Genomic DNA, 26,411 nt, shown 5'->3' with positions numbered 1-26,411 from the left:
TGGATCAGGAGGGTTCTGAAGGGCCTCCGATATACAGGCTTTGCCAGAAGGCAATGCATGAGCAGAAAAAAACTTGGCAAGGCCAAAATAGAGCTACTACACTGAATCTGAACTTGTTCTGTCTGGCTTTCTGTATGAATTTTGGAATAGGGAAAATGATGAGAAATGCATGAAACAGTGTTACTGCTATTTTTAGATGACAGCATCCTTTGAACAATCCCCCCTCAAAAGAGGGAAGAAAAATGAGAAGTTGCAGTATTTGGAGTTGGTACAGCATGCAAATAAGTCACGGTGAGTCTCCCCCAACAATGGAATACTTTCCTATCTACTGTCAGACTAAGGCATCAACAAGGAGCAACTGAGCCTGTCCACTAGAGAACTGACTTCCCCAGGAAGGTGACTAGCAATCAGAAAGCTTACTACTAACACAGCCTATTCTAATGCACTCATCACTTCTTGAAAAAGTAGGTTGGAATGAGTTTCAAGTTGCTTTTTATATACATAATCACTGCAATGCTGTAAGTTTGGATGGCTATAGCACCGTGGGACAGGCAGTCCAAAAAGATCTGCAGTATGGCAGCTACTCTCATCTCCAGAACACTGATGTATAAACTGGCCTATGACAGTGACAATACACATTGGCAGGCTGAATCTGCCCCCTTCCCACCACACACCCTAGAGCAGAGGTGTCCATGGTGACATCTACTTCAGAAGTGGGAATCTGAAATGGACTGCCTTGAGTTAGGTATGGGGTATGAAGCCACAATATGAGATGCAACTTACAAGTTCTGGAATTCTTGATGTGTTGAGTTAAAGGAAATTTCAATCAGAGACCACTGAACTTTCAAGTCCAGTATGAAACTCTCATGTACAGCCTGGAAAAGGGAATTGTGTCAGCATGAATGGGGAGCACTGTGTACATAGTTGCTGCCTTTACACATAATGCTCTTAGATACAATAGTGTTGTGGCTGTCTAAAAAGGAAGGATTCTGTCTGAAAGAAAACAGACTCTACAAGATAGTGTGTTCAGGAAGCATCCTACTAAGGTTAGCTTTTGAGAGGGCTTCAAATTAGACTTTGTAGTGTTCACCATAATTTCCAATGATTAGAAAAGACTCCTGAGCAGAAATCAACATTTTCTATTTTGAAATGTCTAGGAAACACCTTCACTTGTTGCTGCTTCAGATTGGCTGCAACCACAGATGCACACTTTGTGAGCGTTCAGGAGTTTGAAGTGAGACCAAATGGAAGAGTCCAGAACTGACAATGTCCCCTGACCTGTTAGCACAAAAAATCTCCAGGAATCCTTGGCAGTCTTTATATGTAGATAGGTGCCCTGTAGGTCCAAACAGGTCTATATCAAATGAGCGAATCGCACAAATTGCGAACGCTCATAATATCGAATGTACCGGACCTCAAAGTGCTTTTTCTGAGATTGCGGTACAGTGAAGAATGGGATGTTTGCCCTTTCATCACTGCAATACGATGTCATAGTTGGAATATATATTTAGTGGGGGGTGTGGGGAGCACAGCCCCCCACAATAGGAAGTTCAAGGTCCAGTACGTTCGATATTATGAGTGTATTCGCTCATATGATATAGACCTGCTCCAAACAGTCCAGCCAGTCTCCTTATGACAGACAGGCAGGGATTGACTACACTGTGATTATCCCAAAATCCCTAAGATTTCTTTGGGTATAACCTTATTTAGACTGCTCTGGTCTAATATGGGCCTGAGACTGTTTGTCTTTTTGGGTACCAAAAAGAACCAGAAGTAATAATCTAATCTTTTCTGGTCTGGTGTAACTGTCTGTATGGCTCTTTTTTCATGGTTTAACAAATCCTTTCTTGCTCCATTTGCTAAATATATAACTTGTACTCTTTGTTGTTTCAGTAATCTTTGTTTAAATAAATCTGCATTCCTATATTCTGCATCTTAGCATTTCTCTAGGGTGTAGTCTGATTACACATAACCTAAATGAATGAAAAACTGGTTTAATAAAAGAAACAGCAACTAAACAATAGAAATTAATTTCCTGGGGAAGGAAAAATTAATTCTGCAGTCACTCCACATCAAATAAAAGGGAAAATTTTGTAGATTTAAATAGCTGACCATAATTTCCTGAAGGTATGTACATGCATCTGGATTGTCTTGATTGGACTAACCTCCTCTTCACTTCTGCTTTCTACTCAGTCCACAATTTGCCTTTCACCAGTTACTCACATAAGTAGAAATGCGCTGCTACTTACAAAACTGAAGTCATATTCTGCTTTCACTCATTCCTTAATTGCTAAAATGTACGGGCAGTCATGGTGGTGCAGCGGTTAGCGTTGTTGCCTCACAGCAAGAAGTTCTCTGGTTCAATTCTTGGCTGGGGTGCCTTCTGTGCGGAGTCTGCATGTCCTCCCTGTATTCGCATGGGTTTTCTCCGGGTGCTCCGGTTTCCTCCCACATCCCAAAGACGGGAACACTTCACATAATCGAATTACTGAAATCTCGAATTTCATATGGTCGAGACCATATGATCTAGATTTCAGTAAATCGAATATGTGTAGTGTTTAAAAATAAGAGTTTACTTACCTTAATACATTGCGTGCACACAGAGGCAAGGATTCTTGTACGCTCTGTGTGTACGTAATGTTTTATTTTTTTTGCGGTGTTGACAGGAAATGAGAAATCTCCCGTTTTGCGCTTCCGCATACAACGCAAGACGGGAGATTTCCCATTTCCCCACTGTAGCGCGATCTTGGAGTTGGTATATTTAAGTAGGGGGGTTGTGGGGGGCACAGCCCCCCACATGGGGGGTACAGGGGGCCCCCCCTGCAAAAGCGAAGTTTGTCTTTTTTTTTTGTTGGTTTCGCTTCAGAAGTTCGAGTTTCCGAAACTCAATCTTTTGGTTTCGGTTATTTGCAGTTCGAGATTTTGTTAATTCGAGCTTCTGAAGTGAATCCCCCAAAGACATGCTGTAGGTGGATTGGGCACTCTAAATTGGCCCTAGGTGTGACTGCATGTGTGTGTGTGTGCCTTCTTTGGAAGGTTGGACGCCGGGCTGGCAACTCGACACCGTAAAACTCCACTGCCAATTATGAGAGGACAGGTGATCCTCTGTGGTGACCCCTAACCGGGAAAAGCCGAAAGAAGAAGAAGAAGTTACAATACTGATTCCATTTTCTGTACTACAGCACTGCTCATATATATGGAAATGCACCATTAATATTGAAACTACATTCTGCATTTCAGCAACATTCACACATAGAATTCAAATGTACTCTTACTGAATGTACTGTACATTTTTGTGTGAATCACATGACTGGAAATGCAATATTGCTTACAATATATCAAGTTCACATTCTGCAGCTCAGCACTATTCAATCATCTAGAAATGCACTGTTACTTACAATACATATTTCTGCAGTCCAGAATAACTTCTACATGTGGCAATGTACCATTATTTACCATTCCAGAAAACACAGCTGTGTCAAAACGTTATACAACAGTAGATGTTCACACACATCACTGTTGCAGTCATGTTAACTTATGGGGTATATCCTGCACATTAGTTGAGACTAGTACAATGGACACGAAATCTGCAATTTTTGTACATGGGGGGCAAATTCACCTGAATCCTCCATGCATGGAGTTTCTCTCTTGCTCTCTCCCCCATCTGATATAACTAGCTTAGAAGTTGCAAAACCACAGGTTTAGTTATAAATACTTTTCAAAACTGCATGTTCAGTCCTCTGGTCTCGACTGAACAGGATTCACTGCAAGGTGCACTGACACGACAGAGAAATACCTACATATATACGTGGACAGATAGACAGACAGACATACACTTTTTTTTCTTTTCTGGAGGTTAATTTTATTTCTAATTTAAGAATTGCAATGTTAATACCAATATCTATCACTGATTGGTGTTTTTTATGTACCTTATCCTTTGGGGATCAGCTTCATTGACAGAGATGCCACCTTTCAGCCACTGTACTGTGGGTTGTGGGTTTCCTTCAGTTTCACAAATCAGTTGAACATTTTCACCCAGCAGAGCACTAACTTCACTGGACATTTCTGAGCCTGCAATGCTGGGTGGAACTAGAAAAAAAAATGAAAAGACATCAATCAGCTTAAAGGAACAAGGAAACTATTGAATCTTTTTAGTTGAATAGTCTGTGCCTCGTCTGAATCAAAGGATTGCTATTCCTGTTTGACTTTGCATTTTCTGTCATTTTTCAAACAACAAACTCATTCTGAAATGATGGCAAACCTTTCAGTGCTGTGGTACTTTATCAAATTCTACAGACTTACTCATGATGCTTACAGCAGACCTATGATACACTGAATCTGCACGGGCACTTCAGCTAACACAAATACAACCTTGCCAGATCTCAACCCTCCTTTCACCAATCTCAACTCACACTGAATGCCTCAGCTGGTACATTCTAGGATTTCTTCATTCTTTCAGTGAAATATTCTTCACAACAGCATTAAATCATAATTATACAATGACTGGCCATTAACATTTGAAAACAAGCATGCTGATTGGTCAGCCCAACCAGCATGCCAGTTGTAAATCAAGCATATACCAATAAAAATCTTTCATTAATACATGCTAAGAAAATTTTACTTTCATTTCGGTATTATTGTACTGTATATCACCAATCTCAACTTACAAAAAATGGGAGACTTCAAATGAACGACAGACACAGGACAGACAAAAATAAAAGGATACATTATGCAAAACTAGAGAAACATACCTGATTATCCTTTTATATTCTCTGCCCCATCTCTGCCCTCCATTGCTTCCTTTACACAGCACTGATGTACTGCATAAGCATGGGAACAAAAATCCCATGTGCATGTATAGTACATCAGGAAAGCCCCAAGATACCATGAAAAAACATGGAAGACCAGCACGGCACCCTTATATAAGGACATTATTTAAGAAAAGTAACAAACTTTTTTCTTAAATAATGTCATTGTGTAATAGCAATAACCCCCTTCTGGGTGTGGGTAATGCTGGATTTACCCACGGTTGGCTCTGTTTGGTCACTTGGCCGCAAACCATGTCAACCGTGGGTAAATCTAGCATTATCCACACCCAGCTGTGGGTTATTGCTATATCACTCTATTTCACTTACAGTGCATTACTTTCTTTCACCTCAGTTCTTCCTCTCCAGTTTCACTGTCTTACTTGTCCCATGATAATGTAGTGTGTTGTTATTAAATCTATATTCATCTTTCATGTCCTTCAGTAAATGTATGCCTTGCAGCCAATATTCTCTGTCATTTCTTGGGCAGCAGAACTGATCACAGAACTCCACATGGGATCTTATTATGGGCAATGCCTGCTTACAGCCATCAGGTGTAAATCATCTGTGTATCTTATTTTATGAAATGCCAACACAAGTTCTTCAGTACACACTGGCACTGGAGTGGACAACCCCCTCCTAGGATGGGCAAGTTGATGTGTATGTCCGTTTGGGCAAATCTGAGTCAGGACATCTACACACCGAGGAAACTGAACCAAATTAAGCAGGAGAGAAAAATTATGCCACCTGGACAAAAATGGTACAATCGGTGATATTCCTGGTCAGTTCTCTTTTATTTTCTGCAATACAATGGGTGTCAAGGGTGCTGGAGGAAAAAGTATATAAAAACAGACCTATCTAGACTATGGAAAAAGTATCTGCTTCCCATATTTCTCATGTTCATATTTCAGGACATCTGCTCAGCTGTCTGTTTTCGGGAAAAGCAAAAAAGTCTTCTTGCATACCCAACTTGTTGACTATAACCAAGAACGAGTGTACTTTCCTACAATGAAAATTAACTTTTTCGAAATGAGAACGTACATCCCCACTTAAGCGAAAGTGCACTTTAACGAAAGTGCAGTTTCACTTGAGCTCGCTAGACCGAACCTACCGCACCACAATAGAGGCATTGAAAAACAGGCTATGTCCTCCACTGTGGTGCGATAGTCACAGACCTTAGGGTTAGGGCACGGGTCAAGGTAAGGGGATAGCCCTACTAACTATCCCCTTACCCTAACCTGTGCCCTAACCCTAAGGTCTGTGACTGCTAGCTCGTTTGGTCTAGTGGGTTCGGGAAAGTGCACTTTCGCGTTGGTGTGGGTGTACTTTTGAATTTCGAAGTAGTGAACTTTCATTCTTCAAAAGTATACCTCCAAGAACACATCCCTGTTCAATAGTCACGAGCCCCCTTCAGAATATAAAGAGTCAAAATCAACCCTGTTCCACAGCTATTCTTATCAACTAAAACAACTTATGAAACAATGAGAGAAAGCATGGAAGGTGTGAACAAAAATAAAACAGTTCTAACTTTACTAGCATATAGACAACTAAGAAACTTAAAATAAGTTATGACCAAAGATAAAAAAGCTTATTACTCAACCAATCAGAACATACATACTAATAATCAAAAACTGTTCTAGGCCTCAGTCAGTAAACTATTAAACCCCAGATAAGATACACAGTCAGCCAGCACCAAACACACAAAAAAAGAAGTTATGTACTCACCATAACATTCCATCTGAGTAGTTATACTTCATTTTCTGCAACCTGTGGGTATTCGGATCCATATCGGATCCGAGACGGCAACATTTTTCCAAGCATCTGCTCCAAGCTCCTCCCCTTACTCATAATCCCTCACACCTCCTACCTTCCCTCAGATGGAGTTTGCCACTATGCAAACTATCAGCAACTCAACAGTGCTAACCTAGAACAGGTTCGGGGGAAGGAGAGCGGGACGGTTGCAGAAAATGAAGTATAACTACTCAGATGGAATGTTATGGTGAGTACATATCTTCTTTATCTGAAGTAGTTAACTTCATTTATCTGCAACATGTGGGACAGAGTCCCCAGCTACCAAAACTCCTAGGAAGCCCTCATGGAAGGATATTCCTGAGCACCGCAGAGCCAAAGGATGCTCTCCCTCTACAGATCAAATCCAACTTATAATGTGAAATAAATGTATGTGACCTTGCCCAGGTTGCTGCTGCACAGATATCATCCAGTGAAACCCTAGACCAAAAAGCAGTAGAAGCTGCCATAGATCTGATAGAATAAGCTTTAACAGGACCAGGCGGGGACAGATCTTTGTCCTTATAAACTTCCAGTACACATTGTGTAATCCATCTAGCTAAGGAGACCTTGGATATGGCTTTGCCCACAAAGGGTCTAGAAAATGACATGAATAACTGGTCAGGGGTTTAGTCCTATGTAAATAGAAACTAAGCTGCCTATGAACATCTAGCAAATGCAGTTTATATTCACCCTTGTTCTGAAAATTTGGAAAGAAAACAGGCAGGTTAATCATCTGATTAACATTTGATTCAGAGGCAACGTTTGGTAAGAAAGAAGGGTCCGTGCAGAGCGAAACCCTATCTTTATGAAAGATCAAGTAAGGGGGCATGGCAGACAAAGCTTGGATCTCAGAAACTCTTCTGGCCGAAGTTATGGCCACTAGGAAAGCTGTCTTCCAGGATAAGAATTTCAAATCTACTGATGCTGGTTCGAAGGGGGGAGCAACTAGCGCTTGCAGAACTAGGGTAAGGTCCCAAGGAGGGACTGAATCCTTAGCTGGAGGACGTAAAAGAAAGGTGCCTTTCAGAAAAGCTTCACACAGTCTCAAAGAGGCCAGAGCATTCATATTTTTGCCGACATGAATATTAGAGATGGCCACCAGTTGTACTTTTACCTTGGATGAACTAGCCCCTTGTTGGAAAATATTGGACAAAAACTCCAACACCGCAGGAACCGGGCCAGTAAAGGGATCTAGGTTCCTCTGAGAAGCCCAAATAGAGAAGCGTTTCCATTTGCTGCAATAAACCTTCTTAGTGGAAGCTTTGTGGGATGCAACTAGAATAGTCTTTACTGAAGATGATAGACCGGGAGTCCTAGCAATCAGGGGAACTGGAGCAACCAAGCCGTCAGCTTGAGGCTGTCCAGGTCGGGTGGACAGATGCCCAAGGGATGAGATATGAGATCCGGGCAAGGACCCAGAATCCAAGGAGGAGTTAGAGCATGAGACCAGAGGAAGGGGAATCACTCTTGAAGAGGCCAGAATGGGGCAAGGAGGATCACATTGCACCCCAGATGGCAAGCATTCTGAAGAAACTTCGGAATGAGAGGTAACGGGAGGTAAGCCTACAGTAACCCGGGAGGCCAAGCATGGACAACAGCATCACTGAGGAAGTCCCCTGGTGAGGGGATCAGAGCAAAGAACTCGCTGCACTTCGCGTTGGAAGGAGATGCAAAGAAATCGCAGCAAGGCTGACCCCATGCAAGGAAGATCTCCTCCACTATCGATTGCTTCAGAGACCACTCATATGGCATTAGAATAGCACGACTCAGTCTGTCCACTAAAATGTTGGCGCATCCCGGGATGTGCGTTGCAATCAGAAACCGACTAGTAGAGATCTCCTACTCCCACACTCTCATAGCCTTGTGACAGAGAGGGTAAGATCTGGTTCCTCCTTGTTTGTTCATGTACCAGACAACAGACATGTTGTCTGACTGAACTGCAATCGTCCCCGGAGGAAGAACAGCATGAAAGGCTTGCAACACTAAAAGCACTGCCCTCATCTCCAGAACACTGATATGCAATCTGGTCTCAGTCTGGGACCACGTGCCTTGGACCGTCCTCCCCAAATACTGCCCCCCCCACCCGAGCTGGGAGGCATATGTGGTCACTGTGGCTTGGGCTGTGGGTGTTATGAAGGGTCGACCTGCCAAGAATTCCGGCGATTGGAGCCACCAAAAACGAGACATCTTGCAGGCTCTGCTGATACTTATTGGATAGTCTATGGGGAGGTCTAGCCAAGACCACTGTACTGCCAGGGTCCACTGAAGCACTCGCATGTGAAAGTGCACACAGGGAAGGATTGAGATTGCTGCGGCCATGGAGCCTAGGGCTCGGAGAACATCGCTCACCATTGGTAGCCTGGGGCCAAGGATCACTGATACATGGGCCCGTAGGCTCTGGACCCTGTCTAGTGTGAGAAAGACTTGCAATTGTAGAGTGTCCAGCCATGCCCCTATAAATTCTAAGGTCTGTGTTGGATTCAAGCAGGACTTGGAGATGTTGATGGTAATCCCTAGGTTGACTGTAAGATGCAAGAAGGAGTCTCTGGCCATGCAAAGTAGATGCTTGGTGGCAGCAGCGAGGAGCCAATCGTCTAGGTAAGGAAACACCTGAATCCCCTGAAGCCTCAGGTGAGCTGCTGCAACTGCCATAACCTTGGTAAACACCCTGGGGGCTGTGGTGAGACCAAAGGGTAGGGCTCTGAACTGGAAATGATTGGCTCCCAGCTGGAAGCGAAGGAATCTCCTGGAGCTTCTGCAAATTTTGATATGGTAGTAAGTGTCCTGGAGGTCTACCGAGCACATCCAGTCGCATTCTCGGAGGTAAGGTAGAATGGACTGCAAAGTGACCATCTGGAACGTCTGCTTGTCTTTGGTCAGGTTCAGGGTTGGTAGGTCCAATATGGGCCTGAGGTCCACTGTCTTTTTTTGGCACTAAAAAGAACCTGGAGTAAACGTCTAATCCAGACTGATCTGGGGGGACCAGTTTGATGGCCCGATTGTGAAGCAGCTTTGAAATTTCTTGCGCTGCAGCCTCCCTTTGAGTGGGTGGAACATCCGGGTGGCGTTTTGGTTGAATGGGTGGGGCAACAAATGGGATGGAGTAGCCTCGAAATTATTTGGAGGACTCAACAATCTGTCGTAATGGACTCCCAAGCCGTTAGGTGCAATGACAATCTTCCCCTGACTGTCTCCAGAGTAGGACAGTCGGGCAACTCCTCGGGGTTGCTGAGTGGGTCTGTCTGAGAAGGTCTCCCTAGATCCAAAGTTCCTCGACCCCCCCCCCTCTGCCTCTGGGGTGGCGTCTGTCTTGTCCCCCTCTGCCTCTAGGGGACGAATTGTCCTGAGAGTCCTGGGAAAATTGAGATTTTTGGAACCACATCTTCTTTTGCCCTCTCTGATTCCTAGAAAAGGATCTTTGAGGGCTGGAGAAGCAGACTCCGATGGCAGACAGAGTCTTCCCGTCCTTCTCGCTCTGGACCAAGGCATCACGTGCTGTCTTACTGAACAGGGAAGAACCATCAAAGGGAGCATTTGTGAATGATGCCTTGAAGGGGTCCGCGAATTGACATAGTCTGAACCAAGCGTGATGCCTCATAGCTACGCCAGTCCCAGCCGCCCTAGCCACTCCTTCCATAGCATGGAAGGAAGACACATGGGCATGTCCGAAACAGACTTTGGAGTTGACATTTTCGCTGAGAACAGCCGCTTGTTCTCTGGTGACAAAGACTCTGGGGGTGACACAGCAAACTCTGTGACTAGGTCTCACTGAAGTTGTATGATGTGTGCCAAATAATTCAGCGCTCGAATAGAAAACATCGCTGAAGAAAAGACTTGCTTCCCAAATTGATCCACCGCCCTAGACTCCTTGTCCGGAGGGTGGACAGAAGAACTTTCCTGTGCCAGTTCTCTCTTGGTGGCAGCTGTAACCACCATAGCATCCAGCCGGGGATCCCTTGTACCAGGCCTGTCTGTCTGTGGGAGGAGAGAGGATCCTGTCCGGTGTTTGGGTATTGGCTCTATGGTGTCAGGCTCCTTCCATGCCCGTGTGGTAATGAGATCCACTAAGGGATCCGCAGGAGGGGACACCCAGGCTGTATATGGTCCCGTGCCAAAGGCCTCCAGGAATACTGACTCATCCATAGAGGGTTTTGGAGCTGACCAACCTCCCCTCTGGCGGAGGATCTCCATGATGTCTCCAAAGGAGACATCCTCAGGAGGTGACCTGGAGGAACCCTCACCTTCATCTAAGTCAGTATTTTTAGCGAGGGACTTGAGGGAGTCCATGTGCCTCCTCTTACACAAGTGCTTATGGGGACCCTCTTCAGTGGGACTCTCTGAAGAGGGCTCATAATTCACAGGGGGGGTCCCACGATAGGATCCACCTGGGGGTCCTCTGGCACGGGCTGCCCTGGGACAAGCTGATGGGAATCATGACCAAATCCATGGGAGCCTGGGCGGAATCCAAGGCGATGGGCTGGGGTCTCAATCCTTGGGAGAGAACCCTCTCCACCACATCGAATGCTGAAGGAGAGTGCACCTCCTTAGCAACCAACAAGGAGGAAGCTCTCCCCGGCTCCGCCATGAGGATCGGGGCCAAAGCCAAGGTAGCCGGGGTTCCGAAGGAACAGCTCAGATCCAACAAACTGTTGCTCGGATCCGAACAGGTCTGATCTGAGGAACTCAAGGTAATCTCCAGCGTCGAGGTTGGAGGAACCATCAGCACCAAACCCCCAGCTCTGAGGTTCCTCAGATCCATAAACCCCAAAACCGCAGGTCGGATCGAGGAAGGAGAGATTGGATGGAAGAAGGGCATGGAGGCCCCCTCTCCGGCAAGATTCCCATTTGGATTTGGGTCCGAATGAACCTCCGCATCATCCTGTCCATGCCTAGCTCCAACAGACTCCGAATCAAATGCGAGGAGGCTGGTCGGTGCGACGACCTCAAAGAAGGCCTGTGGTCCGAGGGCTCAGTCGGTTCCGGGGAGAACCTCGGGGAGTGGAGCCGAGGAGAGTTAGTCCTGATGACTTTTGTAGGCAGGCTAGGAAAGGGCTCCCGCTCTGGAGACCGCTTGCGGTGCCTTTCCCATCTCTTGTCCTTATCTCCTCTTGTCCTGTTTTTCTTTACTTTTAGTCTCCACATCAGAAGGCTTAGAGGGAAGTTAAGGCCAGCCTGACGGGGGGGGGGGTGATGATCGGCTACTGGAGCCGATGTCGAGGTCGCCATGTCCAAGGCAGAAACTGGTAGTAGGCCCTTAGCTACCAGCTTTGCCTTCCTTTCCTTCAAGGCCCTAGGGTTGAACCCTGCACAAACTACAAGGCAAAGATAGGTGGGGAACACACAGGCAAATAACACACAGAGTGTGGCCATCAGCCAGTGAAAGCTTGTGGCCACACTCTGTGCATTTTTTAAAAGTTGGTTTTGGCTGCTCATCCATCACAAAAACCCACTCAGCCAAAACTGAACCCAAAATTAACACACACACTAAGGTTGGGTTGGGCCTACACACTACCTGACTTTTTTTTTTCTTTACAGAAAAACCGACGAACAGCGAAGAGGAGGAAAGGGTTGACTATTGACCACACACACACACTAAATATATCATAAAAAAGCTTCCACTTACTACACCCAACTTGGAGCTGAAGAGACCACAATGCGTACGCATGAAGCGGCAAACGGGATCTGAGGGAAGGTAGGAGATGTGAGGGATTGTGGGTAAGGGGGGAGCTTGGAGCAGATGCTTGGAAAAATGTTGCCGGCTCAGATCCGATATGGATCCGAATACCCACAGGTTGCAGAAAATGAAGTTAACTACTTCAGATCAAAAGGATACCATAGCCAGTCAGTTCAATACCCACTTCATATAGACAGTACTGTCATTAACCAACCAGGTGAATAAACACGTTCTTGATGTCCCCTCTCAATCAAATAACCTTCTTCAACATTTCTCCTTCCAATCATTTTCCACAGATACCATCCCAAAACACCAGAAAAAATGAATGCCTACTACAAATGCACCTGACAATTTACCTGATGAATATCTTATTAACTTATTGCAACTGAGGCTATTACATATCCAGTTTCAGTTCTGGTAAATCGATCCATATCTGAAAATAAAGTCCTTTCACTATGGAAAATATTATTCATTATACCACTGCACAAAGGTGGTATCAATTCAGATCTTTTAAAATACAGGCTAACTGATATTTTATTGCCCCAATCAAAAATATTAGAAAAATGCATTCATACCAACTACTCAACTATTTAACGACCAGTTTCTGTCTTCATGCTCCATTAGGGGGCCAAGTCCTTAGCCAGGCATGTCTCCTAGCCACTGATCTCATAGCAGCTACCCTGCAGCATGCATCAACTGCATCGTGCCCACATATAATGGAGTACCTAGCAGCCTGATCACTGAAGTTGCATAACTCGGGCACCTATTTTTGAAAGCCTCGTCTTCAGTCCACTCTGCCTTCTGTCACAACTGACTATGCAGGGAATTCTGAAACTTTAACATGTGACACTGGCAGTTGAGGGCTTTAACAGCCAGAATAGCCAAGGTATATATCTCTTCACAAAAATGGTCAAGCATTCTACCCTGCTTGTTACTAAAAAATTGATTCCTGGATGCAGCCACATTTGATTTCTTGCTGGAGTCCATGGACACTATTGCTGGAACAGCCACTAACAGCCAGAATAGCCAAGGTATATATCTCTTCACAAAAATGGTCAGCATTCTACCCTGCTTGTCACTAAAAAATTGATTCCTGGATGCAGCCACATTTGATTTCTTGCTGGAGTCCATGGACACTATTGCTGGAACAGCCACTAGATGCTTGTACAGGTCCTTGTGGGAATCAACGATTCTATAAAAGTAGTATGGCTTCCTTAGAGCAGGGCTTAGGAGTCAGGCTGCAAACAGGCACTGCAAAGTGCATTAGCCAGGATTTCCAGAACAGGAGGATCGGCAAAAGGTTATCGTTCTGGCAGACCCAGAAAATTTCTACATCTGATCTGTCCCCAACAGCCCCTTCATCCTGTGAAATGTATCTCAAAATGAAAATCCTGAAGTGGTGAGGACAAAGCACCCTCAGTTTCAGACTGCAGGTATGAGAAGGGAAATGAATTTGCCTAGAATAAGTGCAGCAGGTGTCAGTGGTGAATCAGGTAGTACACTTAGCTCTGGTGCAGAAAGCTGTGGGTTCTATTCCCATACCACGTAGATGGACTGGTGACACCGCAGTGCAGCATAAGGCAACTTAATGAGACATTAAATCAAGGTCCCATCCGCTTGAGTTAGTGGTAGCTCAGATGGATGTAAAAGATCCCATGACACCTATCGAAAACAGTACAGGAGGTCCCTCAATGCCCTGGCCAAATTTCCCCTAGTATTATAAATACCACCTTGGGTCTCCCTGAGAAGAGGCAACTAGCCTAGTGAGACTAACCTGGTCAACAAAAAGATAAATAAAACAAATAAATAAGCCAGTACTTTCACATCTGAGTCTGAGATACCCGATTCCCTTTGGAGAGAAAGCTCCATTTTTCTTTAAGCACAGGGTGGTACGTCTAACACTGTGTGTTCTTCAGAGGGTGGCTGCCTGGACTTTAGAAAATCCATGAAACCTGAATCAACCCAAAGAGATCTTGTGACAGAGACTGGATGGGGAGGAGGGGAAGCCCCACTCAGCCCAAATTGATACAAGCTGATTGACATGCATTTAAGATTGGGGTCTTAGGCAGATGTTTTACAGTGTGGTCTGCCTTGGAAGCCTTGGTACATTGGTGTGTACTTCTGACCTCAATCCAGTTTCCTCCAACCTCCTGCTATGCAAACAGCATGGGGATGCATCCCTCCCCCCTCCTGTCCACTGTGCTTCCAATAATGTGGGCATTGGAGACTAAGGCCTGTGGACAGACCCCAAGGTCAGCTGACAGCATGCAAGTTTCAGCTTGCAAGAATGTACTACTGGCCATCAGATGGCCTCCTGGTGGGTCTTGCAGAGCCAGATGCCAGATACAGAAGTTGCAAAGGTAGGTTGCTAACAAATTTATCTTCAACCCGGGGGAGGTTGTATGATTCTAATATAGTGTTGTCAGACTCCCAGATTCTCTTGTCCTTTGGTGGTTATTCTTCCAAAGATTTCTTTTTTTTTCCTGAGGAAAGTCAAAGGAACAGCCAGCAGATGAAATGGGAAAATGTGACTAGACACACATCTTCTTTGATGATAAGTACTCCTACAACTGTAAAGAAGATTTAGACTCAAATCTAAAGATGGAATGATAACTTCATATTTAGCTTATTCAAAAAGAGTTTCTCCATATCCGGAATATATTACCAAGTTATAATGAAATACTGTCAACAGAAATGTTTTTTTTTTCTAAAAGAGCTCAGTCTCAGTATAGCAAAGAATTTAACATTATGTAGCTAGGGCAACTTAGTAATAACATTATTACTCAAAATTTGTAGTTGAAAATCGAACTTTAACTGTCTGTCAAGTATAACACCTAAACAACAAAAGGAGGGAGACAACTTAATGACAGACTTGATTTCACAAAAAAAGTGTATTTTTTTCGGGGGGGGGGGGGGTTACAGAAAAATCTATTTTGGTTTGGACATGATTACACTACCATTGCTGTAATTTGGAAAAATCAGACTCATGTAGAAGTATAAGTGACTGGGAATCAGTGCTAGGACTTCAGAAGTTACTGCAAACAAATGAAGACAAAAAAAAAAAAAAACTCTGATTTCTTTATTTTTTCAGTATCAGAGAGCACAACTTTCAAATATCTCCAGTTTTCGATGTGAAAACCAACTTCTAAACCTCCTTACCTTCAAATTACCACAAAATAGTTACTACTCCCCCCAAAACTATACTTTTTTTAAAAATAGACCAGTCATACACATTTACAGTTTTCTCCTCATTTGCCTGATGACCTTCATCGAGACTAGCAAACACTGAAAAGCCTGTTCAAAGGTTACACCAGCATACTGGAATGCTACACTCAAATAGCTTAGAAAATGAATTTGCTTTGTTAAAAAATAAAAAAAACTCATATGACATTTGGAAAAAGAAAACAAATACAACTGTTTTAGGGATGTTGGATAATCCCTCTTCACTATCCACACATATTTGTTAGATAACTCCATTACCTTATTACATATTTTAAGATATTAACACATAGATTATGTATACAGTTGCACATTTAATGAGTTTTTTATACATTGCTTTTCCTTCTTACTTTTCAATGTCTTTTTTACCATTTAGTTAATCTTAACACGTTCCTCTTTCAACAACATATTTAACATTTTCTACTAGTATTTCTTCTTCTCCTTCCTTCTCTTTATTCTTTCGTTAGCCTTTCATGATCTTATCACTTTACTACTGCACACTTCTATTTTATACACATAGTTCAAATACTTTTGTATTTGTATCCACTTTTATTGAAGTCTGTACAGCTTTGTAAATGCTGTGCATACTGACTGCAAAATTGCTTGAGAGAGATTCAGGAATTATAGCTAGGCTTAAAAAGGCCCCACTGGGCATTAGCCTAGGACACACATATGAACCTATGAACATGACTTGATTACTGTGCTACTCTTATGTATACTGTGTGACACATGTTAAATATCTGATTGCCTACACATGTATTCTTAATGATATTTTCTGTGTCTCCAGTGTATAGCATGTAGCTGACTGCCTACATTTGTATTTGCAATTGCATTTGCCTCAGGGCCTGAATTGTATCTGAAAATATGGATGTGTTCCTACTCCAAACAAGACTAAGTATCACCACTTTCCCCATATCGTATGATACCTAACAAACGTCTTTCACTACCATATACACTAAACTCTCCCCATGTATCCCATGCTACAACTTCTCTCACTCCTCCCCTTCACTAAATTTTATTTTCGATATACTTAAATAGTATTATTCATGTTAGACTATAAACTACCTCCTAATAAACAGCATCTATGCACTTTCATATCAAACTTTTTTCATGTCTTTTTTCACTGCTTAAAATATTGGAACTTTCACTAAACTATATCCTCTTTGGTCTATTACATTTTCTTAAATCCTTTACTGTAACAATTCTTACCAAAATTTTATGTTGTGACCTTTCACACTGTGAAACCTATATATATTTCACTGTTAACTATGTAAATGCTGATTAACAGCATCTCTTCTTAGGCCTTTATTCATCTTAAAATAAAAAAGAAGTTACAGTGGATATAAAAGGTTTACACACCCCTGTTAAAATGCCAGGTTTTTGTGATATAAAAAATGAGACCACAGTAAGTCTTTTCAAAACTTTTCCTACCTTTAATGTGACCTACAACCTGTATAAATCAATTGAAAAACAAACAAATCTGTTAGGGGAAAAAATATAAAAAATAAAAAAATGTACAATAAGCTGGTTGCATAAGTGTGCACACCCTTAAACTAATACTTTGTTGAAGCACTTTTTGATTTAATTACAGCATTCAGTCTTCTTGGGTACATACCTGCCATCAATTCAGAGACTCTGATTAACCCCAAATAAAGTTCAGCTGTCCTAGTAGGATATTCCTGACATTTATTCAGGTGCCTGCTACAGCAAAAGCCATGGTTCACAGAGAGCTTACAAAGCATCAAAGGGATCTCATTGCTGAAAGGCATCAGTCAGCAGAAAGGTACAAAAAAATTTCCACAGCATTGGATATACCATGGAACACAATGAAGACAGTCATCAAAAAGTGGAGAAAATATAGGACAACAGTGACATTGCAAAGAACTGGACATCCCTCCAAAATTGATGAAAAGACAAGACAAAAACAGGTCAGGGAGGCTGCCAAGAGACCTACAGCAACAATGAAGGAGCTGCAGGAATTTCTGGCAAGTACTGGTTGTGTACTACGTGTGAGAACAAGCTCCCTTATTCTCCATATGTCTGGGATATGGGGTAAGGTTGCTAGATGGAAGCCTTTTCTTACAAAGAAAAACATCCAGACCCAGTTAAAATTTGCAAAACAATACATCAAGTCTCCCAAAAGCATGTGAGAAAATGTGTTATGGTCTGATGAGACCAAAGTTGAACTTTTTGGCCACTATTCCAAAAGGAACGTTTGGTGCAAAAACAACACTTTGCATCACCAAAAGAACACCATCCCCATGGTGAAGCATGGTTGTGGCAGTATCATGCTTTGGGGTTGCTTTTCTTCAGCTGGAACTGAGGCTTTAGTCAAGGTGGAGGGAATTATGAACAGTTACAAATACCAGTCATTTTTGGCCCCAAACCTTCAGGCGTCTGCTAGAAAGCTGAAAATGAAGAGGAATTTCACCTTTCAACACGACAATGACCCCAAGCATACATCCAAATCAACAAAAGAATGGCTTCACCAGAAGAAAATTAAAGTTCTGGAATGGCCCAGCTAGAGCCCAGACCTAAATCCAATACAAAATTGTGGGGTGGCTTGAAGAAGGCTGTGCACAAGAGGTGCCCTTGCAATCATATTTGGAGCACTTTTGCAAGGAAGAGTGGGGAAATACTGCCAAGTCAAGATGTGCCATGCTGACAGACTCCTACCCAAGAAAACTGAAGACTGAATGCTGTAATTAAATCAAAAGGTGCTTCAACAAAGTATTAGTTTAAGGGTGTGCACACTTATGCAACCAGCTTACCGTATGTTTTTTATTTTTTATATTTTTCCCCCTAACAAATTTGTTTGTTTTTCAAATGAATTGTATAGGTTATAGTTCACATTAAAGGTGGGAAAAGTTTTGAAATAATTTATTGTGGCCTCATTTTTTATATCACAAAAACCTGGCATTTTAACAGGTGTGTAAACTTTTTATATCCACTGTATGTGCTTACCACAACGTTCCATGTTTGTTGTCAATAATCTCGTCTTCATTCTTGATGGTTGGGTTCAGAACCAAGCATCGGTTCCAACTCGGATGCATACTAAAGCTCGAGAGCTTTCAGTGGCTCGAGGTTACATCCTATCCCAAGATGCCTAGCAACTGATACCCAGATCTCGTTTGAGAAAAACTAATTACTAGACTATGCCAGCTGATACAACAACTACAGAAGATCCTTTGTCCATAATTTCTAAGGCATGAAAGGAATCAGGCAATTCACAGCCAATTTTAGAAAATTCCTCTCAATCCTCCAGGAAGGGGGAAGGAGGGGTGGGATGCAAGAATGAAGGTGACATTATGGACAACAAAAATGGAACCATATGTTAAGTACATAACTTCTTTATGTTATGTTGTCCTATCTCGCCTTCATTCTTGATGGTTGGGACAGTGTCCCCAGCACCTTCTTTTTTGGGTGGCTCAAGGGAATAAACTCTTCAGAACAGTGGAAAAAAAGGATGCCCTGTTCCGGTAGGCCACATCTACTTTGTAATGAGTGATAAAGTATGAGGGTTAACCCATGTAGCTGCAGCACAAATTGAATCCAAAGGGAGCCTAGCTTGAAAGGCAGTGGAAGTCGACATAGCTCTATTTGAATGCACTCTAATTTTTCTCTTTATTCTGAGAGTTATAAACATAAGTAATGGTGTCTGTAAGCCATTTCGATAAGGTGACTTTTGAAACTGAAGCTGCTTTTCTGTTTTCTGAGAATGAAACAAGCAGATTTTCTAAATTCCTTTGTCCTATGTAAGTAAAAATGTAACTGCCTATGTACATCCAATTGTATGCTGCCTTGTTGCCATGACTGGGGAAAAATATGAGTAGCTCAAGAGACTTATTTAAATTAGCCTCAGAACAAACTTTGGCAGAAAAGAAGGATTTGTCCTGAGGGAGACTCTATCTTTGTGGAAAATCATATAGGGAAGACGGACAGACAGAGCTTGCAGTTCTGAGACCCTAATAGTGAAAGTAATGACTGTTAAAAAGATTGCCTTCCAAGATAAAAACTTTAGTGGGCAAGTGGAGGCTGGTTCGAAAGGAGGGAGAATTAAAGACGATAACACCAAATTGAGGTCCCAAGGAGATGGCGGTTCTCTTATGGGAGGTCTTAAAAGGAACGTACCCCTCAGAAAGGCTTTGCATAATCTGTGGGACATTATACAGGATCCCATGTCTCCCATGTCTAGTTTGATATGGCAGCTCATTGTACTCATACTGTGAATGCCAATGCACCTCAATTAAAGGTTTCTGCTAAGAATTCCAAGATTGCAGATATAGGGGCTGTAAAGGGGTCTATATGTTTTTTGTCAGCCCAACAAGAAAATCTCTTCCATTTTCTTGCATAAAGTTTCCTGGATGTATTCTTGTGCGATGAAACCAGAATGTGTTGCATCGCCAGGGATAGTTCTGGAAGCCTGGCTAAGATGGGAAGTGGAGAAACCAAGCTGTCAGCTTGAGGCTTTGCGTTCCTGACTGATGAGTCAGAAGATCCAGCACTGGGTCCAGGATCCAAGGCTTCTCCCGAAGATGGGGCCATAGAAAGGAGAATCATATCTGATGAGGCCAGTAAGGAGCAATGAGAATTAGCATGTGACTCAACGATCTGGCTTTCTGGAGGACCTTGAGTATTAAGGGAAATGGGCGAAAGCATATAGAAGTCCCGGGGGCCAATCATGAACAAGTGCATCCCTTGGTGACTCCCCCGGAGGGGGAATTAGGGCAAAGTAGCTGCTCTATTTGGAGTTGATGGATGTGGCAAAGAGGTCGCAGCAAGGCTGGCCCCACTTGCGGAAAATTTGGTTCGCAATTTCATGATTCACGGACCACTCGTGAGGCATAAGAATTGCCCTGCTTAATCTGTCTGCTATCACGCTGGATTTCCCCAGAATGTGCATTGCAGTCAGAAAATGCTGAGAAGAAATTGTCCATTGCCATACTCTCTGAACCTCTCAACAGGTGGAAGGATCTGGTTCCACCTTGTTTGTTGATGTACCACACCACGGACATATTGTCTGTTTGCATTGCGATTGTACCTGTTGGAAGAGGACTCTGGAATGCTTGCAACACCAGAAGTACCCCCCCTCATCTCTAGGACATTGATGTGCAAGTGGTATTCGTGTTCTTGCCGAGTCCCTTGGATAGTCTGTCCCAGATAATGCCCCCCCCCCCCTATCTGGGAAGTGCCTGTGGTCACTGTAGCTACAGGTTGGGGAAGAAATAATGGTCTGCCTATTGTTACCTGTGTGGACTGAAGCCACCATCGTAGGTCCCTCTTGCAGATGGTCATGATGAGAATCTTGTGTGACATAGGCAACTCCTGCATGGACTACTGAGCAAAGAGTAGCCACTGTAATATTCTCATGTGTAGACATGCCAGTGGAACTAATGGTATTGCAGCTGCCACTGAACCCACAATCTTGAGGACAAATTTTGCCTGCACTTTTCCTTCATAAGTAATATTGACACCAGATGGAGTAGCATTTGAATTTTTTTGTGAGGCAGTTTTGCAACCATGTCTTTTGTGTTGAAGTCTCCCCCTATAAAGATAATATGCTGCGACAGCAACAAGGCAGATTTTATGAAATTTTATGGTAATGCCCAGCTCTGAGCAGACATGAATTGTGGTGTCTCTTGGTCTGGTTAGTAGATGCACGGTGGTGGCGGTCAGGAGACAGTTGTCTAAGTATGGAAAGACCCACAATCCCTGATGCCTCAGGTGAGCTGTAACTGCTGCCATGTATTTGGTAAACACTCTGGGGGTAGTAGTGGGACCAAAGGGCAGAGCTCCGAATTGGTAATGATTGGCTCCCAGCCGGAAGCGTAAATATCTTCTGGTTTGCCTGTCCATCTTTATATGGTAGTACGTATCCTGAAGATCTATGGAGCACATCCAATTGTCTTGTCCCAGAAAAGGGAGTAAAGACTACAGTCTCACCATCCAGAACTTTGTCTTCTTTACCAACTTGTTCAGTCTGCTCAGATCCAAAATTGGTCACCAGTCCCCTGTCTTTTTTGGAACTAAAAAGAACACTGAGTAAATTCCGGATCCGATTTGGTCTGTGGGGACTTCTTGCATGACTCTTTCTCTTAGCAACCTTTGAATTTCTAGGGTTGCCTGATCCCTTTGACCAGGTGGTTATGTCTGTGATAGACGTTGGTGGAAAGGGTGGAAGGGAAAAAGGAATGTTGTATCCCCTGGATATGATGGACTGTACCCATCTGTCTTGAGTGATATCCAGCCAGGCTTTTGGGTACAGTGATAATCTCTCCCTGACTGTCTCCAGAGGTCATTGTTCCCCTCTACTCGACACTCATTAGATCCAATATAGAGTACACCGCCCCTTTTGGAATGTACCTCACAAGACATCTGCAGCAGCTGGAAAGGCCACAGAAGTACCTCACAGAGGATTACTGACCTCAAACAAATGCCCTACACTGACCGCCTCAAAAAACTCCAGCTTTACTCCGTAGCATATCGCCTACTTCGAGGTGATCTCTGCCTAACATATAAAGCTATGTCAAACCCAGAGCTATTGGACATGCTACACCTAAAGAAATCCCAATCCCTCCGAGCTACACACTCTAGGGACCTAAACCTTGTCACCACAATAAACAGGACATGCTGGAGGGATAGATTACTGTCCCAGAGACTTCCCATACTTTGGAACAGGCTACCCATCTATGTCAAGCAAAGTTATTCATTAGCACTCTTCACGAAAAATCTTGATGAGTGGATGGGAAATAGGAAATACACCCCGGGGATCACTTCTGTGTCTCTGCTCGACAGTGGCACAGGAAAATAACTTTCTTGGGTGGTGTAAGCCAGGGAACCTTGTTGGCTAGGCTTACGTAGGCCCTTGGGCCGATAGCCTAGTACCTACCTATAAATCTATGAACCTATGGACAGGCGGGCCTCCTTTCAGGAGCATAGCATTGGAAGGGCCTACCAGAGAACATATCTCTGTCGCCCTGATTCTGCGGACCCCCTCTGCTGCAAGGGCAGCGTCTTCCATTATTTCCCCCTCTGTCCCTGAGGGGAAAATTCACCACGAGTGTCCAGAAAAGCTCCTTTGGATTTGTGGAACCACATTTTCCCACCCTTCTGACCTTTGGGATAAGGTCTGGTAGGGACAGAGAAATGTACTCCCACAGCAGACAGAGTTTTGCCATCTTGTTCGCTCCTGGTAAAAGTCTCCTTCACTTTTGGCCTGAACAAGGACGAGCCGTAAAAAGGGGAGTCAATAAAGGAAGGCCTTGAAGCATTCAGCAAACTCATAAAGATGCATCCAGGAATGTCTCCTCAGATCTATTCCTGTGCCTGCTGCCCTGCTCGCCCCATCGTCCGCATAAGAAATGAGGTGCATGGAGGAGTTTGTTATAGAGGTTAAGGCTGCAAGCTGAGAGCTTATCTTGTCAGGAACCCCCCCCTCCTCCCCCCCCCCCCCCGCCAGCTGTAGCACCTTGGAGATTATCTCCTTAAGGAGATCCCTCTGAAGAAGAGTAAAGTGGGATAAATAATTCAGCGACCTAAGGGTAAAGCCCACTGAAGAGAACATACGCTTCCCGTATCTGTCGATCGTTCGAGACTCCTTATTCGGCAGATGGACAGATGAAGAAGTTTCAGCTAATTCCTTCTTTGTGGCTGCTGCCACCACCACAGCATCTACTGGGACACCTTTGATTAGAAATTTTTTGTCCTCTGGAGCTGTAATGAATTTATTGGGACTCCTCAGAACAGGTTCCACTGACTAGAGCCCCACACCTTTCGACTGACTACACCCAGGAGCTGGTTGAAAGGCGGAGACACCCAAGAGGTGGAGGGCCGAGAACCAAATGCCTCCAGGTATACCGACTCATCTTCAGAAAGGGAGAGGGTTATCCAGCCACCTCTCTGTTTCAGGATCTCTAAGATGTCTGAAAAGAAGACATCCTGAGAGGGTGACCGTGGGGACCCTTCTGAATCCTTTAAGTCAGTATCTGATGTGACAGACTCAGGGGAGTCTATGTATTTCCTCTTACAAGTTCTCTTCCGAGGGACTTCCTTGGAGGGAAGCTCCGGGGAGGTTTCAGAAGAGAGGGTCTCACCCATTGAGGCAACCCAGGGCATTGGTTCTCTATGCTGGGGCTGGAGGGATGGGGTAGAAGTTGACACTGTCCCTTTAAGGGGAAGAGTAGCTGGAGCCGAGGGTGGAGCAGTCTCTGAGGAAAGCACACTCCTCATCAACTTGAAGGCACCACAATCCTGGGCCGAGAGAGCCTGCAACTCCGAGGAACCGAGAGACCTACTCTGCATCAAGGAGGATGGCTCCGAGGCTGATGTGGGCACCAAACTCACCTGTGCCAAAGCCCCAAGTGGGAGAGTCAGATGCAACAAGTGTCTGGTTTGACTTTTCCCCCAGAACTGACGAGGGAGTCTTGGCCCCTATACCCCTCAATGGATGACAACATTGAAGAGGTCAGAGCAGAGATTGGCACCGAAACTCCGGGGATGGATTTTGGGTCCAACGGTTCCACCACCAGAACCTCCAGGCACTCTGGCCACGAACACAACTGAGTCAGAGGAGGAACAGGTGGTAAAGCAGCTACTTATGTCAGCTTCACGATCGTTTGAGCTGGACTTGTGAGAATTTTTGCTAGGCCCGGTGTACAAAGCAACCTTCTAACTACTCACTTTACATCATCCGAAAGGCTCCTGGATGACCAAGAGGAATGAGTGGAGGACTTGTGGCTACCTGCCACTGATTACAATAAAGGAGACTGCAACACCAAATTAACCGGATCCAAGGAAGGTGACCGGCTCCTTTTTTGGTTCTGAGACAGTTCCGAAACTTCAGCTGGAACTGATGGAGACTTTTCCTTTTTGGAACTGACAGACTTTGGATCCAAAGAATCCACTTTTTCATATCTTTTTGCCAGCTCAGAAGCTGGAGACGAAGAAGTTTTGGATGACTTCTCTGCAGGTTTAAAAGCCTGAGTCCCTTCAACAGCCAAATCAAAAGGCTCTTTTAACAATCCCCTGACTATTAACTTGTTTTTCCATTCCTGCAGGACCCTTGAACTAAAACCATGGCAAACAGAACAGGAATCCTGCAGGTGGATGGCGCCCAAGCAATACACACAACTAGTGTGTCCATCTGTGAGCGACATTTTTTGTGTGCAAGAATCACACTTCTTAAAACCAGACTGTTTAGTCTCTTTAGACATCCTGTTAAGTCACAATCAGTGAAAAAGTCACAACCTGTAATCAAGTCACAAATATTAGCAAGTTTATCACACAAGTGAAATAACAAACAAATGAAGCAGCAAGACTATAAAAAAACTACACTAGAAAAAAAAAAGTCTTTTCTTTTTTAATAGAAGAAAGTTAGAAGGAAAAAGGTTAGAGGAGAGTCTCTAATTTAAATGACATACTCCTCTAACCTGAGGAGACACCTCGACCTTAAATGGCAAATGGAATAGGAAAGGGGAGCCCTCCAACTAAAACAGACTAAGCTAGGGAAAGAGGAGAAAAGGAATCCTCTAACTTAAATGGATTCCCTAAAAAGGAGAGCCGTTAGAGAGAAGACCTAAGAAAACAACGGCCCACACAAAGTCAGCAACAAGCAGTGAAAAAACCTTTAACTAGGGCAAGGAAGCAATCAAAGATACAACTAACTAAAGAAACTATCCTACCACGTAAGAACTACTGAAAAACCACACAAAAAGTTAAAGAAAAAATCCACTTAGCCTGAGCCAGTGAAAAAGCAATCCCGCAGCTGCAAGCGGCAAACGAGATCTAGGTAACAGTTGCTAGGCATCTTGGGATAGGATGTAGCCTCGAGCCAGTGAAAGCTCTCGAGCTTTAGTATGCGGCCGAGTCAGAACCGATGCTCGGTTCCAAACCCAACCATCAAGAATGAAGGCAAGATAGGACAACATTACATTGTAACTTTCTTACCTAAATGTATTATGTGATCTGTAACCCTGGTGTATACTTTAATATTTTTACTGTTTAGTATGTAAAATGTTCATTTGGAGCTTTAACCCACAAGCCTCCACTGGAAATGGGTACCCATGACCCAGTCAGACTTTCTCATTAAACAAATATCAATAAAATAAACAAATAAATGGCATTTAAACAAGTTCTTACTTGGTTAACAAAGACAAATAAATAAATAACACCAAATCATCAAACTCATTATTCATTTGGAATTAAAATCTAAACTAAAAACTGAATCAAATTTAATGAAAAAATAAAGGGCTCAATAAGGATCGTTAAGGATAATAACAGAACAAGAAGAGAATGAGCCTGTAACTGTGGAGGAATTAGTGCTATCAAACTCATAAAAGTGTATCACAAAAAAAGCTTTAAATAAACTAATATAGCATTGTGGCTAATGTATTTAAAAGCTTTTGAATTATCAACAAAAATGTCAGCAGTATATAAGAAAATAGTATAAAAATCATACACCAGTTTACATAATGACACCAGAGCTGTACAAGTACAGCATTTTTGCCTAAAGCGATATTTATAGTCTTCTAACACATAAAACTTTCTATCATTTAAAAAACAACTTTACACAGACTTTAGAAGTGTTGTTCGAGGAAAAATCGACGATAATGCTTTACGTCAGCTTTATTACCTTTCTTGTAAACTGGCACTCTTACTGAATGTTTCCTAACTGTTGTAAAAAAATTGTATTAGTAATGAAGAGTTATATAAATCAGCAAAAGGCCAAACCAAATACTGCAACACAACTTTAATAAACCATAAATCAGTTCCATTATGGCCTGTTAAAGGTACTGTTTTATCTAGATTTAACTGACAATGTACGTCTTCAGAGTTCAACAATGAAAAATTAAAAGCAGGGATCAACTGCTGACGCCACACTGTAAAGCTGTTGCTTTTCCTTCTTTTTAAGTTTAGGGTAAATA

At 43.3% G+C, this 26,411-nt stretch overlaps 1 protein-coding gene across 1 annotated transcript in view; it reads right to left on the bottom strand.

The window, feature by feature from the left end:
• The window catches only part of HMCN1 (hemicentin 1), a 5,606,893-nt gene that overhangs the window by 1,366,053 nt on the left and 4,214,429 nt on the right, over nt 1-26,411 (bottom strand). The window contains exon 64 of the mRNA XM_044085314.1: nt 3,930-4,089. Within this exon, the coding sequence (XP_043941249.1) occupies nt 3,930-4,089 (160 nt within the window). The remainder of the gene's footprint in view (nt 1-3,929; nt 4,090-26,411) is intronic.

The sequence above is a fragment of the Protopterus annectens genome, chromosome 10.part0 (genome assembly GCF_019279795.1).
Source record: "Protopterus annectens isolate FY-2018-M chromosome 10.part0, PAN1.0, whole genome shotgun sequence".
Classification (NCBI taxonomy): domain Eukaryota; kingdom Metazoa; phylum Chordata; order Ceratodontiformes; family Protopteridae; genus Protopterus; species Protopterus annectens.
The sequence above is the reverse complement of the archived record's forward strand: the minus strand, read 5'-3'. Positions and strand labels throughout refer to the sequence as shown.